Here is a 20633-nt window from a genome sequence, read left to right as displayed (position 1 = left end):
TTCTCTGAAGCTAATAATTTTCTGTTATTTTTGTTTGATTTTTCTTCTAAAGCTTGCTGGCCTACACTTCTGTGTATTGAACTCTGTTCTGTATATTTCGATCGCTTTTCCAGTTTGACAGGATCATTGAGTTTGGATGCAATTCTTTGAGCACAAGGACACACTCTCCCGCCTGTGGGGGAGGGTAGAGGTGGCAAGGGAGGAGTACTCGTCCATTAAAAAATATTTGGCTCTTTCTGTTTATAAAGGACTGTAAGTTTACTGCAGAATGTAGAGAAAATACAGATAAACAAACAAAAAAGAAAATTAGAATGATTTCACAATTTTGAATTCTGGTTCTCAGGTAACATTTGGGTATATGTCTGCTTTCTTCCTTTCTTCTTTTTCTTTCTATCTGGTTGTTAGGGCCATATTATACAGTCTGTTTGGTAACCTGAGCTTTCTTTCTTATTATTTATAAACCACTCTCCAAACATAACCTAAGGGGTAGGCAATTAGCAGTTCAAAAAAGGTGCCAAGCTCCTGGGTGCCAGGTTGACAGGTAGAGTTATGAGAATGGTGTGTCTATTTTTACTGTTCAAATATCATACTCAAGCAATCAAATGAAAGTGTAGTATATTATTGTTTTCTTTATAACATTTGTTTTGTAATTCTGAAGGTGACTGAGTGAAATAACCTTGTCCATATCTGCCAGGCTCCCACAAAAGCAAAATGTGCTGCTACTTTCCCCATCTCTGAACTGAACCACATGTGATTAGAGTCTGGCGCCCCAGACTTCAGAGGCTACTAACCTCGAGCTAGTGCCCTGCAGAATCATAGTGGGGCCAAGGTAGAACGTGTCACCCTGCTCCTCTTCCAACCTCCCAGAGCACAGGAGCTCTGCATTTATTTAATTTTACAACTCTTGATTCCGCTTAAGATTTCTTGTGAACTAAGAACACCACAGAGTTTGAAATGATAGGAAACTACTGCCTACTGCTCTATTTCAACACTTTAATTTTATAGGCCCATATAGATTAAATGACTTGCCCCAGGTCACTGAGCTTATCGGTGAACTTCTGACATAATATAGCACATATTGACTCCCTCAGGGTAAGAGTATTAGGGGATGCTAGTGGGGACCACAGCTATCTTGACCACATCCTCAGCATCCAGCCTACCCCCAACCTGAAGCAGGACTCAGTAAGTATATGGGGAAAAAACGAATCAATCAGCTCTCCACTAACATTTCTTGGACTGTATGGAAACTCCTAAGGAAATGTGACATTTTTTTAGACCCTAATTGATTCTAAGTAAATGAATAATGAATTAGAATAAAGCAGCTTTCATCGTTTTCTAGACAAATGGAAGAAAGCGGAAAGAAAAGATAAGCTGCCATATGTAAAAATAAAAGACAGACTAGATGATCAGCACCTGAAGCGAATGCTTACATATAGATGTGCCTCCTGTCAATCACATGCAAGCTCCTATCAGTGACAACAGCCTTCCCTAATAGTGACACAATTGTTACACTGTCTCCCAAAATTAGTGCTGGTCTTTTTTTCAGCCCGCTGTTAAGTTGCTCCCTCTTGTGGTCAGGGGAGAGAAAACATATGCACTTTATTTTTAAATTTGGATATTCAGGTCCAAATTGAGTCTTCTTTAACAATCACTTCTCATGTTCTCCCTTTTCTCTTAACGTCTCCTCCATTATACTCTACTGCTTATTATACACACACATACATGCACACTATGATCATCTTTAAATAAATCTAATGTTCCCCAATCAAAAATAGCGGGGAAAGAAATTGATTCATTCCCTATCCTTTGTTGATTCGAAACAATCAGGACCTTGTTTCTACAGAGTCAATGTTGAGGTAACTACATTCATAGTAGCAAAGGAGGACCTTTAACGGGGGTGTAATAAAGGAGGTATGTGGTGCAGAAAACTGATGTGATCCAGTAGATGAATAATATCCAAGTTGGTTTAATCCGCCTCAATGGAAAAGAAAGCAACAGCATGTGAAAGGAGGGAGAAGTGGTGACATTTACGGAAATGATTAAAAGAAACATCTCCCATTTTGATTATTCTGCCTCTTCCAATTCTCTAATACCTAGTCCACCTGTACTGGGTGTCCTGTACTCGTTTCCTCACCATCTCTCTCTATACCCACATGGATAATGACATGAGAAGGAAAGAAGCTAAGTGGCAGAAAAACAGGATGCTTTTAGCACCAATATACAGGCTCACAAAATAAAATTGCTGGGATCCCTTAGTCCTACCTTGAAAGGACAAATGAGAACAAGACAAAGAGCTGGCCCAGGAAACAGAAGTCTTAAAAGCTCTCTAAAGCTGAGACGTGCTAAGAAAGAAGACTGTACATTCAAAGTTAGTCTTTTGATAAATGATGCTGGCTGTTGCCAATTTCATTACGACCAGTTTTACTTTAGTGGTGGAAATGGCATCTAATAGGAACAGAAGGCCAGGCTTAGCTATCTCCTTCTTAACAGCAGGAGGACTAAAAACACTGCCTCTCTAAGGATGGCCACCAGGTATGCAGAATGAAAACATCTGAGTGGAGCAGCCTTACACAGAGCGCTGCAAGAGTGCCTTGTAAATAAGCAGCGTAGGGCGAACCCTCAATCCTGTGACATTTAAATGAGGCTGCTCCAGCAGCAGAGTCAGGAAGGCCTCCACGAGGATGGGTTGGCATTGTGTGGCAGGGAGTGAAGGAGAAACAAACTTAAAGCTCACAGGAGGCGAGGTTTATTTAAATAATAGAAAGTAATTAGGCTGAAGACAAAAATCAGTGATGGCGTTTTAAAATTACAATTAATTTAAAGGTTAATTTCCTTTGGTGTTAAAATCTTATTTAAAACATTTACCAGGAAAGGAAATGAGGATGTTACTATCAAGAGGTGTAGAGTGCTTCTGGGAATCCATGCCTATTATCACTGGAAAATTAGGTTAGGCCCAAAGTGAGAATTTCAATTCATTTCTGTGTATAATAGATGGCAGTCTGGTCTCAGTGTCAGCAGGGTTGGCTGGGGCAGTGCAGGATTTGCATTTTTTGTTTGTTTGTTTATGGGATTAATTGCAAATGTTTCCAACAAAGAAGGCTAGTTTATACATGAACAATCCTGACACACAAAAAAAATTGGATACGGACTGCTGCCTTTGTAACTAATGACGCTGATGTTAAAGGAATTCCCAAGAGCACAGAGGCAAAGGGACACACATAGTCACTCATCCATATACCTTCATCCCGGAAGTAAATTAAAAGGGGGCCACAGTATTTCTGTGGGCTCCAAACCTGTCAATCCGATGCTTCTCTCCCAGGTCCCACCATTTTCATCACTCTGTTTTCCAACTGGGAATTGTCATGTCTCATGTCTCAGGTTCCAATATACCCTATTCAGCAGTTCATCTCCCTGGAAACTTGCTTAGTAAAATCAATGCATAATAGTAGTAACAGCCAGAGGGGAAACAACTCCTTTGCACTAAATTTTCCCATTCATGATGCCTTTGCAGATTTGTTCATTTTAAATGTTTTATTGCTATTATCAGTATGTAAACCAATCCCACAAATATGGAATTGTGCAGATCATAGCTCTATGAACAATATTAGCAATCACCTGCTTTAATCCCCTAATTTTACAGCTGAGGAAAGGAACACTGAAATTGTTTTGCCCTGAGTCAATCATTTAGAGTCAATGCTGGGAGCAGAAGTTGTCTCCCGATTCTAGGTATACTTTACACATCACTTCACTGTGAGACTCGACGTAGATTCTTCCAACACATGTTTGCTGAGTAGCCACTGCACATGGTAGGCTGTGTATTAGTCACTAGGCACGAGGCAGACACTGTCTTTGCCCTCCTGATACTTACAGCCCAGCACACAGTTCACAGGAGGAACTACGCCAAAGCGTGATGAGCGTTCAGACAAGGAGAGTGGGGGTAGGGGGACATAGCCCAGGGGTGCCTCATCCAGTTAAGAAAATTAGGAAATTCTTCCCTGAGGAAATGACATTTCCACCGAAACCTAAAGGACAAATCAGGGGGATATGCAGAATTTAACAAGAACAGGTGTCTTTTTTAAAAAGGTAACTTTTTCCACCCGTATTGATCAAATGGACACCATAATTCACACAGGAATCATCTTAAGTGTTTTTAATGAACCCCATACAGCAAATCTAGTTTCACCTTTCTCACATGGCTGGAAAAATATTAGAGTAACCACTGGACATCCTCATACCTGAAACTGCTATTGTTGTTCTATAAAGATGAGTAATTTAGGTTTAGTCCTCCTTTCTGGAGGCTGCAAAATAATGCGAAGATTGTGTTAGCAAAAATTACAAGGGGATTTTAGCATGCACGCTTTATTTTTCATTTTCCTAAATATGTATGCATTGATGTGCCCACATCCTAATTAAAACCACTGCATTTAAGTGGGCTGTGCCTTCTAATATATATATATATATATATATATCCTGGATGTCAGCTGAGAAGACATACCCAATCATGTCTAGCTTGCCTACAGCCTGTAATAACTTATCTTTCCAATTTCGACGGCAAGGCATGTCACATAATTGAAAGCCATTCTAATAGGGGAGAACAAAACAGAGACTGGTAAATCTAATCCACCCAAATGGCATGGCACAAAGTGAGGCCAGGCACCTTTAAGATAAAGTTTACTTAGCCATTTCATCATATTCTGCACACGATTCCACAGTTATTGAAAGTAACAAAGATATCTGAATACATAATTTTCTAACTCTAGCTTTACAATTTCTTGATCTTCTCAGCTCTTACCATCTTTGTCACCACTCACTTCAGCTACCTCCTTAGTTCCCTTCACCAAGGAGGCTAATTTTTATCACCTTCATTATGGAGGAAGAAAGCTTCTCAAAAATCACCAGTTCTAAAAATTCTCTGCCTGACTATAAACTCCTATCTTTACTCCCTCCTTGTTCTCCTGCTTCCCTCCTGGAGGAATTTTTCTTCACCTTTATTTAGGAGCTTCCCTCCACTGGAATCTTTGTTTATCTTTCTGCTCATCATCTGTCTCCTGAATCCACAGGGGAGCGGTGATGCTCTTACATGCACACTTAGTTTCCTTCCTTGCTTTCTCTTCCACGGTCCTTGGATTTTCCATGTCCCTGCCTGACGAGGCTCAGGTGCAGCTTCTCCACTCCTAACCCTGGGCTGCTGCACGTGGCTGGAGAGAGTCCCTAAACCCAGCTGGATGCTCTCTCCTGCTCAACAGGGCTCTCACTCCTCTCCCATGGACAGTCACCACAGGATGTGCTCCAAACCTTTCCAAGTTCCTGAAGTCTAGTACCCAAACCTGAGAAAATCAAAGCTACCAAACTTCTTCCATTTTTCCCTCAGAACCTCAAAAATTCTATACTAGCAATTATCTTTCTGCCTTTTAGAAACCCTCTCCAAATCTGAGAGGAACCATTAAGCTTTTTCTCTCCAAAGCAATCCTTCCACCAAGCCTTGGCTTCATCCCCTCTGCCTGGTTCAGGAGATGAGCTCTTGGTGTCTTCATTCTCACCCACTCCACTGTAAAGTTCCTCTTCCCTACATATGGGTCGAAGTCTCATAGACTACAAACCAGGCTGGGCCTAGCCTCTCCCCATCCTTTTGGATAATATATAAGGTGATTTCCAAAACTATTTGAAATATGGAAACTCAGTTCTATGTAGTTTTTTTAAAATATATCTTCCCTTTTTTTCCACAATATGTCACATATGTCACATTCCTACTGCTTGCCAGACCACAATTAACCAACCACGTGGGCATTAAGGGTTTCCATAAACCTACCTCAGCTTCTGCTGATGATTTCCACACTCATGTCATTCCATACAAAATTCCAGTAAATTCTAACACAAAGTCCTCTTCTTTGACCCTTACCTCCACCTACTTCCCAGGCCTGAAAAATTCTCATCCTTTCAGTAAAGAACCTAAATATATATTTTAAAGCATAATTTGAATCATTCTTTTGGTATAAATCCCTTGCTAAAAGAGATGAGATCCCAAATCTACCTGTAGTGCATCCATAAAATACATGCATCTAAGTATTAAACACATATAACCCTGTGAAGTTGGAACTGTTTTATTATCTCCTCTTCACAAAGGAAGAAAGTCAGACTCAGAGCAACTGTGACCTGCTTGTGGATATGATGCTGGTCAGAAGGGAAGGCACACCTGAGCCCAGGTCTTCCAACTACCAAGCCCTCAATCATTATACTACTTCATACTTTCCCTGTGATATAGCCAGTGATGGCATTAGATTATTAGAATAAGATTCAATAGCAAGATCCTGGTCTCAGCAGAAGACCAGCATGTGTTTCTTCAAATCTCACCTAAGGTACTGGCCACACTGAGAATTAGCAAAAATAGGCAAGAGTGAAAAGACAAACCAGTTTATCAAGTGGAAATTTATATTTCATTTTTATTTTTAGAACCAACAGTTTAAAGTGGTTACTCAAATGATCTCTAACTAAAGAAATATTTCATTTTTATACCATTGTGGTGATCGCATTCCACTTTCAGTTTTTAGTATATGTAAATGTGTTACCACGTTTAAAATACTGAAGATCTGGTTCTGATACAACTAAGAGAGAAAAATGGAAAATAGAATCCTAAGACCCTGAGAAAATGTTATTTTCTGAACAAGGTTAGGAACTGAAGCATCTGCCATGATTTAACTAATAAGTCTCATGTCATTCAATGCATGTTTCGCCTGCCAGAAGCTCTCTGTAGCATCACACTTCAGTGACCTTTCAGGCAATAACAGACTAAAGTACCCCTACAAAGGGTTGTGTTTTCCTAATCAGAAAAAAAAATAGCTCTGAGTCCACTCAGAGATACAAGTCCAGACTGAGCACATCAAGCTCACACAGGAAGCTGAACTGCTGCCACCAAGTAAGTCTGTGTGGGAGGAAGGCGGGGCTTTTGAATTTGGGCTACAGTAGGTTATGCTCTGAATTCCTTTTGTGCAACTGGAGATAAGTACCCTTGAAATAGAGACCTGCAGAGACAATGGATTTACACTCTGTTTTCATAGGCCCACACAAATTTTTTAATGTCCTTCAATGAGTTCTTCCAAATATTTAGGCTTAGCTTTCTGTGAACTGCCTGTTAAAATTTCCCCCCATAGCCTTTTCCAGCTCTGTCTCCAAAAGAGAGTGTGTTGCCTAGTGGCTTTGTCATTAATAACCAAGGTACAATATTATATTACAATACCTCCCTGCCAACATGTATTTAGAAAAGCAGTTCTAAGTTTGCTGAACTCAGTGTTCATGATTAAAAGGTTTAAATAAAAGGGAAGCTCACAACAGGGAACATATTTGAGTGAGGAATATTTATTCAAAAAGCACTTTCCTCTTACTTGGTAATTTTGAAATCCCACTATTATTAACTTTATTAAATCATAGTTATTAAACTGACATGGCACTTTACTAATTTAAAATCATTGGGCATCTCTGTGCCTCTGTTGGTAAGTAGACAAAAACACACCCATATTGCAGATAGGAAAACTAAGCCAAAGAGAAAACGCTGTAACATCTGAAAAGAAAATAACATTCCTGAGTTGTTTTCAGATGACCAAAAGCAAATCACTACAATGAGGTAAAGATTAAACAAGTACAAATTTTATTTTATTTTGTCACCTACCCAGTCATGTACCTCTGTTTAGGATGCTATGAACTGGCCAGAAAGAAAGCAATGTTTTCCCTAGCAGTTATCAACATTTGCAACATAGCATTCATCAGTGGATTGCCCTCTCAGCCCAGTCATTCTGATGCTAAAGCATGTCCTAGCCTCTTTCCTTCTACTCCCCTAGATCAAAGAGACTAGGGCGGTGCCTTCTTCCCATTGGTGTCCAAAAGATTTCTTTTATCTCACAGGACCCAAGCAATCACTGACATTCTAGATCTTCTATAAAAGGTCCTCTCTTTATTATCATTCAAGACCTTACGAAGGAAAGGGTAAATGCACTCAGTCAAATTTCACTTAGAAATTTTACCAGCATCTTCCATGCTTAAATCAATTGTCTTTTAAAAAAAAAAAACAACAACAACAACAGCCTAAAGAGTTTATTCAGTAAATATGGCTTCCATGAGCCAGACACTGCTCTGGGGGCTACTGTAGTAAATAGTAAATCTCATGCAGCTTAAATTATAGTGATAGGATCAACAACAGAAAGCAGAGTCACAATATGGCAGGTGGAGATAGTTTTCAATAAAGCACAATAAAGCTGAATGAGTAAAAAGAAATTAACCTCTAAAATCCCAGCAAGTCCCTAATCTGCCTTGCACCAATTACAGTTACATTTCCCTTTTCCCAAGTGTTTCCTGGTCCTTGGTGCTTGTACGTGCCACATATAACTTACATACTACATTTCCTAATGAAGCCAAGCACCAACTCCCTCCTCTCATTCTTTTTGTTCCATTAAAGGCTGCAACATCCTCCTAGACAACAAATTTGAGCTAGGAGCCAAACATCTAGATGCCATCACAATTACTTGGAGAAGTACCTGCTAGCTGTTTCATGACTCCTATTGCTTAGGAAAGTTTTACAATATTCAGTAGCCTCTTTAGAGCCTAAATGAATGTAATTATATAAAAGAAACAGAAAACAGACCAAAGTGGTATTGAGGGTATTCTAAAAATGTAAGCTAACCCCAGTAATTCAATTTTAAGAAAGAAAAACATAATTTTGTCTACTATGCTCTCCACCCACATGGCACCCCAAAGAGTTCCAAATTATGGGTGAAACACCATTCTGTAAAAGATACAGAGAACCATGTCTACCTACACTGACCACCACACTCTTAACTCTAGTGGTCAGTTGGATCCAGCTTATTAATATTCCTCTCCTTCAGGTCTTTAGGAAGACATCCAAACAATTACTGAGAATGAGTACATGTGGAAACTGACCTTACATAAATTCTTTGGCTGTGAACACAGACAGGTATATAAAATACACTACAGAAAATATATCCTTTGATTCTGATTTAAATTTGAATGCCCCCTCACAAGTGAGATGGTAAAAATGCATCCTGGTTACATTCAGATCCTCTTCTTTTCTCATCTTGGTTCTGAGTCATCTGCTGTTGCATCCTTTTCCATGACCCCAGATGACCTGAATGATCAGAACAATCGCAATCCTTCTGTCAAAGCTTTAGCACTATCCTCTCCAGTTGGGTAGTTGTAAATCAGCTCTACCATCCCACACATCAGATAGATGGCTAATAAGAGCAAGACCCAGACAACTCAACCTCCATTCGCAACAGTACTCAGACACATCTCATTTCCCTTCTGGCCTTTTCTCATGTCTCCAGAAGGTCTACACTGCTCCTGACTCAAGCTTTGTTTCCCAGTTTTGGTCCCAATTCTATCCTTTGGACTTGAAGATTCATCTTGGTTTCTTCCAGTTATCCCTTGGCTCACTGCACAGTCTCTGACTTATAAATTACCATCTGTTTTTTTCTGCCATCCATCTCACACCTCTGGAATCAAGCTAAGGAAATATTTCAAAACATCAATAAAAACACTAATAAGCCTGAGATTGACTTGGATCTCGGTTTCAGTGGAGGAGACCTTACTGTTTACATCTGCCCACTCTCTTCTCCAGCACCAGGGTGGGGCCATCTTACTAACAGGGAACCTCAGAACAAGGAAACTTTAATGCTTGAATGCCTCTCAGAAAACTAGTCCTTAAGTCTTAATGTTGATAAGAGTGAACCCAGGGCTTCCCTGGTGGCGCAGTGGTTGAGAGACCGCCTGCCGATGCAGGGGACACAGGTTCGTGCCCCAGTCCGGAAGGATCCCACGTGCCGCGGAGTGGCTGGGCCTGTGGGCCATGGCCACTGAGCCTGCGCGTCCGGAGCCTATGCTCTGCAACGGGAGAGGCCACAGCAGTGAGAGGCCCACGTACCAAAAACAAGAGTGAACCCAAATGAACAGGAATTTAGGCACTATCTGCAATGAATCCCCAATCGTAGAAAATAATTTCTCAAAATACAAACTTTAAATATAGTTGCCATTCAATTATTGTACAGCTCTTCTGGTACCATTTATATTAGCTAATGTGCAAACGTGGGCAATTCAGAAAACAAAAGAGGTTTGCTCTCTTTTAATTCATCTTCTATAAAATATTTGATATAGTTCTACAGTTGTTCCAAATTAAAACACTTTCTTTCTCCTAAACTGCATGGTTTAGAAGAATTATAAAGAAAATCCTGAATTTTTAAGGGCTTTTAATTTTCTTCTTCCACACCGCATGTCTCACCCAGGGCTCTACATTCCTTATTTTATCCTCACACTAATAGTATTAAGTATTATAATTCTTATGTAAGAGAAGTTAAGTGATTTGTCTAAGGTCACACAGCTGGCAAGTGGTCAAAGCAGTATTTGAACCCTGATCCTTCTAACATCAGGATCTCTGTCCTTTTCATTACACTGTAGTCCTCCTTATCTGTAGTTTCACTTTCCATGGTTTCAATTACCTGCCGTCAACTGCAGTCTGAAAAGATTAAACGGAATAAACAATTCATAAGTTTTAAATCGTGAGCCATTCTGAGTAGTGGTGATGAAATCTCACACCATCCTGCTCTGTCCCTCCAGTAACATAAATCATCCCTTTGTCCAGCATATTCATGCTGTGTATGCTACCCATCCGTTAGTATAGGGGAAAAAATAGTATTGTGTATATATAGGGTTCAGTACTATTCATGGTTCAAGCATCCACTAAGGGTCTTGGACTGTATCCCCGCAGATAAGGGGGACTGCTGTACTATTCCACTTCTGACCAGAAGAGAAATTCTGCCTCAATAAAAGGGTTTTCATGATAAAAAGAGATATTAAATCATAAGAAGACATGGAGGCACCTTGAAAGCATATTAATAAGTGAAAGAAGCCAATCAGAGAAGGCTAGATACTATAGGAGTCCAACTCTATGACATTCTGGAAAAGGCAAAACTATGGAGACAGTAAAAAGATCAGTGGTTGCTAGAGATTAGGGGAGAGGGAGGGATAAAAAGGCAGAACACAGGACTTTTAGGGCAGTGAAACTATTCTATATGATACTAACATCGTGGATACATGTCATTACATCACTTCACCAGAAGTGAACCATAATACAAACTCTGGACTTTAGGTGGTAACAATATGTCAGTACGGGTTTACCAGCCATAACAAATGCACCACTCTGGTTGGGATGTTGACAGTAGGGGAGGTTGTGCACGTGCTGGGTGGGGTGGGGGAGGAGGGGGTATATAGCAACTCTTGGTATTTTCTTCTCAATTTTGCTGTGAACCTAAAACTGCTCTAAAAAATAAAATCTATTTTAAAAAAATGAAAAGATTTCCCCACTAAACAGACATCATGGACTTTATGTTACTTGCTCCAATTTCTACCTGTAACACTTAGGATATTAAAAAGAACAAAAACTAGTCAAAGCTAAGCCAATAGAAAAAGATATTAGAAAAAGTAAAGATATCCTCTAGCACCCTAATTCAGTTTCTAGTTTCCTCTCTTTCTTCTTCCAGTCATCTATCTTGTCAGCTTTTTGTTGTTTTGCCTCTTTTTGCCCCACCACATGACCTCCACATCCAGGAATGGGAAAGAAAAAACAAAACCAAAACATTTTCACAGCACTCTTAGTATTTACTGTCCCAGTTACTACCCCTTCCAAAATGTAGTGGTATAAAACAACCATTATTATGCTCATGGATCTGTGGGTTAAAAATCCAGACAGGGCACAGTGAGGATAGCTTGTTTCTGATCCCGGATGTCAGGGCCCTCAGCTGGGAGACTCCAAGATTGGGTTGACTCAACAGCTTGGGGCTGGAATCATTTGGAGGCAATTTTTCTCACATGTCTGGGTGTTGATGGTGACTATCAGCTGGGACCTTAGCTAGCCTGTCAGCCAAAATCATATCCGAGGGTCCTCCATTGATCTCTCCAGGTGCGCTAGTTTGGGATTCCTAGTTTGGGCATGATGGCTGTGTTCCAAAAGAGAGCATCCCTAAAGAGCAAAGTGCATGACATTTTTTTGATCTAGCCTTGGAAGTCACAAAATGTCACTTCTACCATACTCTATTGGTCAAAGTGGCCACAAAGTTCTACCCAGGTTCAAGAGGAAGGGACAAAGACCCAAACCTCAGGATGGGGTGAGTGTCAAGGTCACACTGTAGGCAGATATGGAATAGGAGATATTGTTGCAGCTATTTTGGATAATATAATCTACCACGGTAACTCTTGTTACATCTCATTGTACCTTAAATACCTAGGTATGTATTGCATTTGAATGTTTGGTTAGAGTTTGCTGCACATCTTTATTTCTGATTGTCTATTTGAGATTATGAACCACATAGTGGCAGAGACAGCCATTTTGAGCTAATTTACATGACCTCCACCATTGCACCTTGTACTTGACAATCATAGGATATAACACTATTACTAGTGCCGCAATTGCTGATAGGTACATGCACTTGAGCGATCATTATTTTTTACATTTGTAATGTGTTGCAGAAAATCTCCATGCTAACCAAAAAGACGTATAGCATCTTAATTGTGCAAGTGAATTTTATTGCTCCAATTAGGTCTTGGTTGCTTCAAAGGAGTATATAAATTTCTTCTCCCAAGTGAATAGATTCTTGTAAAGCAATAATTGAATCTCACAGTTGAGGGGGGAAAAAAATCACTGCCTTGAAGGAACTATCTTTTTTCCTCCACAATTAGCTAGTTCTGGTTTAATAGATTATTAAAAGGTTTATATTAGTAATCTGTGTGAGACCTTGATCATGAACGTTTATCTCTTCTGAAAAGTTAACTAATTAAGGCGATTGTCCCTTTCAGTTGATTTCATAGGTGGCTTTGACTCTTATGGCTATCAGGGGCCTCAGAAGACATCTCATTTACAGCTACAGCCTATGTACATGTAAGTACTTTAATTTGGAGGTATTCTTCTGGGATACTAAAAGATGATTAAGAAAATGTTATTGTGGCACAAAATAGATGGCATGCAGCTTTCCTTCAGTCATTTACTTTCAGTATTTTCTCCTCTATTAATATTGTTCTGACTGAGATAATTCTAATAAATTTTTTTAAATTATGAATAAAATTTAACTTATCAGGAAAGCTATCTCTAAAGTTACTTTTAAAAGTAGTCTTACATAAGTATCAACTACATGGCTAAAAATCCAATATAATATACAACTTCTTTGAATTACCCAAAATTTGTATATTTTGAAAATGATATAACATTGTAGGTAGTTATATGTAACTATATATAAGCCATATATCCTGGTTTTCCCAGTATAGTCTTAGTTTACATGGGTTGTCCTGATATAAGTATTACCAGCACACCCTATTAGTCTTAAAAGTGTTCTCATTTGGATGATAAATGATAGGTTATCACCTTAATTATGTGTAGTGTTAGAAAATAATAATACTCTTTCATTTTTCTGGTGTGAAAAGTGAAAATGAAACCAGAATATTAACACTGAAACTTATCAGACCCTTAACTCTAGCACTCAAGAGAGCAGACATACAATCAGAGCCTGATTTTTATATCTGTGTTTAGGCAAATTCCCTTGGATAACAACTGATAACAAATTCTATATATCAGCATCAAGTGATATGCTGAATTGCAAGCGAAGATCAAAATAGAAAGTAAGATTCCAATTCATTTCGAAATGTGAGCTTCTCTCTTTGAAGATATGTGTTTGTCGTCGTTGTCCTCCACCATTGAATCATTTTACCTTTTAATATTGTTAGTGTGTAGGATAATAAATACGTTTTTTGGATTATTTCTCCTCCAGAGAGATTAAAGTAATCCTTATACATCCCCTTTTAAGCTTTTCTTTACAAAGGGAATGATCTATGCATCATGCCTGCATTTTGTGTGTGTGTCTCTTGTAGTTTCCCAAAAGCATTTGGTAACACCACTCATAAAAAAACTTTATCGAATTCAGAAATCAGCCAATACTGTATGTCATTCAAAGCATCCCTTCTGTAAACAGGACATCACACATCCCCTCTTTTACATTCCCAAAACCACTGCCCTAATTCAGGCAATCATTAACTGAAGTTTTCCAGGCTCTTTCTTATTTTAGAACTCCTATCCCACCTTCCATGTGACTGCCAAATTAATCTTCTTAAAGTACCACTCTGATTATGTTAGGCCCCTGCCCAAAACCTATCAATGACTCCTTATTGCCTACTGAACAAAGTTGAAACTCCTTATCAGACTTTGCAAATCTACTCTGATCTGGCCCCAGTGTTCTATTGAAATATTATCTCTCCTCTTCAACCTTTAATAGTCTCAACCATATGCAGACAATGCTGGGAGCCCCCAGGAAAATGTAATGATAAATAAGAGCTGGCCTCTGCTTCCTGAAGCTTATCATCTATTGAGGGCACACATAGTCTGATATCTCCCCTTATCCTTTTTCTTTCTTTTTTTTTTTTTTTTACAGTCAAACTAAAACTCTTACCATCTGCAAATATGACATGTATTTTTCCAATTGTCCATGCTGTTCTCTTGACACCAAATGTTGTTTGTTTTCCCCCAAATTCCACTCTTTCAAATCCCACTCTCCTTCAAATTGTATCTTAAAATATACTTCCTTTATGAAACATTTCTTAACCTTTTTCCTTTGATATCTTTTTGTTTTGCCCCATACTATAGTTGTCTCTCTATTTATACCATAACATTCCTATCCTCCCAGAAAGATTTGATAGCTTAAGCAAAAAATAAAATGATAAATCCTTTACATTCTTTACCATTCTTCTCAATATTGTAACATAGCCTTGTGTAAAGTGTTCTATTAAAAAATAAAGTCAAAGCAGTAAGGAGCAGTGGTAAGGAGTAGTGGTTAAGACGAGCTACTGAAGCCAGACTGCATGAGATAAAATTCTTTATGACCTTGGACCTATAACTTTATTTGAATAACTTTATTCTCACCAAGCCTAAGTTTCCTCACCTGCAAAATAGAGACAATAGCATATGCACTTCATATAGTTGTTCTGAATTTCCATAAAACAATGTTTGTAGAGCATGTACAACATAGGACATGTCACATACTACATGTTTAATAAACATAATTTATTAGATGTAGTAATAATGCTTATGTTAACCAATATTACTCACGAAAAGATTTTATCAACTCAGAAATCACCATACACTGTATTTCATTCCCAAAAGGTTTCCTCTGTAAACAATATATCACATATGTCAGCCCAAGTAACATGTAACAATATGTTTGTGCTCAAGAGTAGACCAGAACATCTACAAGTCCTGCAATTTCTTGCTTCTGACAATATCACACAACATTCTTATCATATAATATTACATTGTGTTGGTCAATATGAATGATCAATAAATATGATCAAAATATAATAAATTAGATGTAACCACTCTGTAAGGATCAGCTCTGATAATAACACGAGAATGCCGATTATATATAATCAAGACTATAGTATCAAACCAGGCATTCATAATTCCAATGTTGTCTTTAAATAGAGGACTCTTCAAATTTAATGTCTGGAACAAAATTCCTTGAAGACAAAACTTCTCGTGATTTTATTAAGTACTTTAAATGCTGAACCAAAAGTAATAAAAATATTATTTTCCTCCTCACTGCCTAAGAATAGTAAAATTATATAAGAGCTTTCAAGTCTCACTGCTCATGAAATAAGTTAAATGTTTAATAAATCACCAGTCAAAATACTACTACCATACCTTCTACAAAGAATCCTCTAGCAGACCTCAAGTACTAGAACACTAAGATTTTATTTTACAGGTGAGGAAACTAGATGAAAGAAAAGAAACACAAAGGTCACACAACTTGTTCCTTACACAGCCCCAATTATCAACTGGTTTTCCTGACTGCTTAGTTTTTTCCAAATTCTTATGTGGACTGTTGAGTTTGCTCTGACATTTCATTCCCTGATTTTAAATTTACTTATCTTTACTTCCTCACACTAACTTTGCTGCCATAGTTCCATACATGCCTGCACCCTTCCCTTTTCCTGCGTTTCCTTTATTCCCTTTTGATTTCACATTATATGTGGTGTTGAATGAAGCACTTTTTCAACTGTGTAGCCCTCAAATACAATCACTGGAGAGTCACTGCCTATTAAAATCCCATGAAAAACCAAAAATGATTTAAGCATAAACTTCATCCCCTGCTGGGAGGCAGAGACCTGAGCATCTCCTGTATCTTTGTCCTGTGGGGTAGACCTTCTCCTGTCAACCTGCCATAAGTAAGTCTCATAAAATAAGAGTAATTTAACATCATGGGCCAGTTCAAGCACCCCAATGATATTATATAGCAACTGGAAATAAAAGCCATTCCTTAGAAGGAAAACAGATGCTTAAAAGCAATGCGCAGTTTTAGCTGTGGGGTTTCCATTATACCCAGCAAATCTTCTGTGGCTCAGAGCCTGGACAAGGCTTTGAAAACACTGTCCTAACTGACCTCCATTCACAGTTTGTTTCAGTTCCTGTAGTCAATGAATAGACAGTCCTCTTTTTTTAAAGTTAACTTGGGTGAATGTTCTTGGCCTGTAATTCTTCAGATTATCTATAATCCATCTAAAAGGGAAAAGTTTTCATTAATTTTTCTCTTACAGTTTGGAGAATTCTTTGAAACAAATAATGGCTATGAAGTTGCTGCGCAAAAACATTCCCACGCCCACAGGTTGATTTTCTAACAAAGTAACTGCTTTGACTACCACTGACCTAAGTGCCGAAGCAGGTTGAGATCTGTTTGGGCTCCCTGCAGTATAAATGCGAAAATACTCCATGCTATATCAGACCACATTTGAAAACATTGCATTCTTTTTGGCGGCCTAATTGTACAGCAATACATATTCATTTGCCCCCAGAAAATGGATTTTAAATTACCATAAATGGCCTCTCTATCCAAAAGGTTGCACTGCGGAAAAAGTTGAGGAGAGGAAAATTGTCTATTTAAAGCACAATTTGGGCTTTGGATCTCTTTTATTTTTTTTTTATTTTTTTTTTTTTTGGTTTACTCTTGTGCTTGGAGAGGTGAGAAAAGGTGCTGGGCTCTCACCCTTGATTAAAAACATCTTTTTTCTCTCTCTCTCAGGTCGAAATAATACAAATGGCTTCAGTATATCAGCTCCTGGACCGTTCAAAGAACTTGTTTCGCAGTGGCCTCCTGCATTTTTTGAAGAGCAAGAAGCAACTAAGTTTAAATATATATACATACTAACAAAACATAAAGCCTCCATGTACACTGGGACCACACACACACACACACACACGGGCACACACACACACACACGGGCACACATGGGCACACAACCAATTCTACTTGGCCTCCTCTTTCTAACTGAAACAGACAGATATGCAGGATACGCCCATCGTGGATTTCCTGAAAGCAGGCTGCTTTCTCCCAGGCCTTTGGAAAGTTCATAAGGAGACGTGCTGGTGCCCTCTGCTGGCCGTCACTAACTGCTCTGCAGCCCAGCCAGTCAGCTTCTGCCAGCTGCGAAGTCATCCAGGGCACATTAGCTAGAGAGCCCTGTCTTCTGCACTCCGTATGTCTTGATAGCACCACAGCTATGTAGGCAATGTAATTGCAAAAAACAAACAAACGAAACACGGCATGATGACCCTGTAACTGAAGTCTGAAATGGCAGGTTGTTTGCCCTAAAGGCTGTACCGTACATACTTGCCTTAACCCACCTAAGTTGTGCGCCTGAGAATCTCAGTGCAGACACCCCCAAGTCACTTCCTTTAGGCTAACACACTGCTATTAATTCCGAATGAGTTCAACTCTATGTGTGTCATGTCAAGAAACAAGACTGCATAGCTCAGCAACTGCAGTGTGTCTGTGTACAAAAACTGCCAGCTGTCAGCAAAGTGCTTTTACCATTGAGCCTCCATGGTGGCCAGAAAAAGACAAGTAATAATAACAAAGTAATAATCATCATCTTTATAATTCCTCAATAAGGTCTTCTGAGGGGGTTGGGTGGGACAAAGAGAAACGTATCAATCTACTAAACTCATTAATCTACTGGAAGCAGAGAACAGAAATGGCTTAACTCACTGATTTTATTTATTGCACTCTAGGTGCTTTTATAAGTATCTACCAATGTCTTTTACTAACACAGAAACAGCTGTGGATTTCTATCAACAGAGGCCAACTGAATATGTATTAGCTATGTTTACTCTTTTATATCTAATTCAAATGGAAGCCCCTACGTAGGTGAACTTTTTTTCCTAACTTCAGCGTACGAGATTATTTTTTGGGTGGGTGGGGGGAGCAATAGTTACCTTGGTGAAATATTTGAGATCTCTTTGTGGTATTTGGGGGATCTGTTGTGTGTTAGGGTGTATTTTAATCCTCCTGTATTATTGTGGCAGAAAAACTGTGCTGTTGACGTAGTTGGCAACAAGATGCCTTTGGAAACTTAATAGTAGGTCAATGTGTTTAAGGAATATTCTGAATTCCTAGGAAATTTTGTTCTATATATTCAAACATTATTTGGTTTTCATTAGTGAAAAACATAATTAGCTCAGGCTTGTCAGGAACTCAGATGAGTCATTTTTTTTGGATCCACCTGAGACACTAAAATCAATTTTTTTCTTTTTTAGAACTAATACACCACCCTTAAATGCAGTGAAATTCAGACTTGAAAAATTATAAATTGGCATGGAGCAACTTTTTCTCCTTGTTTCTAAGAAGTTTCAGTTATTGGGTTAACCTACTTTGAACGTTAGCCCATCCAAATCTACATAAACCAGTCCCATTACTGTGTCTGCATGGATGTCTGTGATCTACACATATACGCATTTGAAAACAAAGGAACAACGGTTACAATTAGAATATAAACTACAGAAAAAAGTTCAAGCACTTGTGCTTGAATTTTCTCAGTGGTTTGTATATGTTTGTCCATATATACATGCATAAAATTATACAATCACAAACATGTCAGTGAAACCTCATACGATGATTTTATAGTGACATGCATGTTTAATGTATGAGAAAAACACTTACCAATGTATCATCCTTTGATTCTTAAAATATAAATACTATACATGCCAGAAATTATTCTAATGTGAGAATTAATGTGACTATTAAAAATGAGGTTTCACTGTACATTCATGCTGTGATGAGATTCCACCTTATAAGACATGTATATGGATAGAAATTTAAATGCACAGAGACTAAACCCTCATATTCCTGCTTTAAGTTGCAGCCAAGTTACCATCTAATCACTACTATCATCACCACCAAAATTTTTAAAAACAGTTGTTGACTACTAAAAAGGAATCAGTGGACAAGGAGCACAGTAGTGTGATTCTATCTGGAAAAACATCTAAGTTGTACAGCTGTATCCTCCTCAAAATCCGGTGAAGAATGCTATTTTTCTAGGCTGAGCTTTTGTTATAAACCTAATATTCAGAAGGCAAGAGTTACAATCCTGTGTCTTTTTTTTTTTTTTTGGCATTTGTTAATTCTGAATGTATTTTTAACAGAGTGATTTTTTTGACTTACTAGTGTAATTTGCATTTTAAAAATAAATGGAAAAACAATCAAGTTTCTGAGCCATCCCTGAAAGCCCTTGTTCCTTCTCAAAGTGTATTTAATTATGTCATTGACAGGGACACCCTATTCCATTGACGTGGAGGCAATGCTGATATTCTATACCATACAGGGATGTGTCAGCAGTAAAAAGGAATTGCCAGGCCTTGGCACCATTTTAGCTCAGTCATAGGTAACACATACTTTCATTATCTCTAAGGGTTCTTTTACAAGACTGCCTGGAATAGACCTGCTGTCATTTGGAGAACTTTTTTCCCTCCTCTATCTGGAATTTAGAGTTAGCATCCGGCTAATAGCTGGATTATATGGCATTATATTTAAAAACTTTGATTAACATAAGTAGGGTTTTTCATTTTTTGTATGTCAAATTAACATAAAATAATTTAAAATACTCATTTATTGCCCCTTTGATGATATAGACTTTTTTTTTTTTGCAGTACGCAGGCCTCTCACTGTTGTGGCCTCTCCCGTTGCGGAGCACAGGCTCCGGACGCACAGGCTCAGCGGCCATGGCTCACGGGCCCAGCCGCTTCCGCGGCATGTGGGATCTTCCTGGACCGGGGCACGAACCCATGTCCCCTGCATCAGTAGGCGGACTCTCAACCGCTGCGCCACCAGAGAAGCCCAACATAGACTTTTGATGACAATTATAGTGAGCATTTTGAAACAGGATAGGCAAGTTGAAAAGACTAACCCCCGGCACTTGTGATAGTATAGCCACAATATCAGCTGAGGTTTACCATATGTACTCAAGGGATAGAGGGCTTGGTCTGCTCCAGGCTGCTGGGGTTATGTCCTTCCTCTCACAGCACACAGATGCACACCAGCCCCCAGAAGCCGAAATGCCAAAATTGACTGAAAATAAGGGAGGCTTTGAGGAAGCATTACAAGACGCTGAATATCAACTTGTAGTATTTCACTTCTAGGCCACATGGTGAGAGCCTTGTAAATGATCAAGCTTGTTTTCACTTATGTTCCCTGTGTGAAAAGTATGCTGATGCGGGTTCACTGAAGGAGCGAAGAATGACTGTCAGGATGTTGCTTCCCACTGTG

At 38.8% G+C, this 20633-nt stretch overlaps 1 protein-coding gene across 2 annotated transcripts in view; it reads left to right on the top strand.

Moving 5' to 3' along the window:
- The window catches only part of NKAIN2 (sodium/potassium transporting ATPase interacting 2), a 979230-nt gene extending 959564 nt beyond the window's left edge, over nucleotides 1-19666 (top strand). For both annotated transcript variants that reach the window (XM_027087241.1, XM_027087234.1), the window contains 2 exons: nucleotides 12853-12934; nucleotides 17115-19666. In XM_027087241.1, coding sequence (XP_026943042.1) covers nucleotides 12853-12934; nucleotides 17115-17124 — 92 coding nt within the window. In that variant the 3' untranslated portion in view covers nucleotides 17125-19666. The remainder of the gene's footprint in view (nucleotides 1-12852; nucleotides 12935-17114) is intronic.
- The last annotated feature ends 967 nt before the right edge of the window (nucleotides 19667-20633 follow it).

The sequence above is a fragment of the Aethalodelphis obliquidens genome, unplaced genomic scaffold (genome assembly GCF_003676395.1).
Source record: "Aethalodelphis obliquidens isolate GAN/ISIS:26980383/991018 unplaced genomic scaffold, ASM367639v1 scaffold3, whole genome shotgun sequence".
Taxonomy (NCBI): domain Eukaryota; kingdom Metazoa; phylum Chordata; class Mammalia; order Artiodactyla; family Delphinidae; genus Aethalodelphis; species Aethalodelphis obliquidens.
Note: the sequence above shows the minus strand (reverse complement) of the source record. Positions and strands in the feature narration are given on the sequence as shown.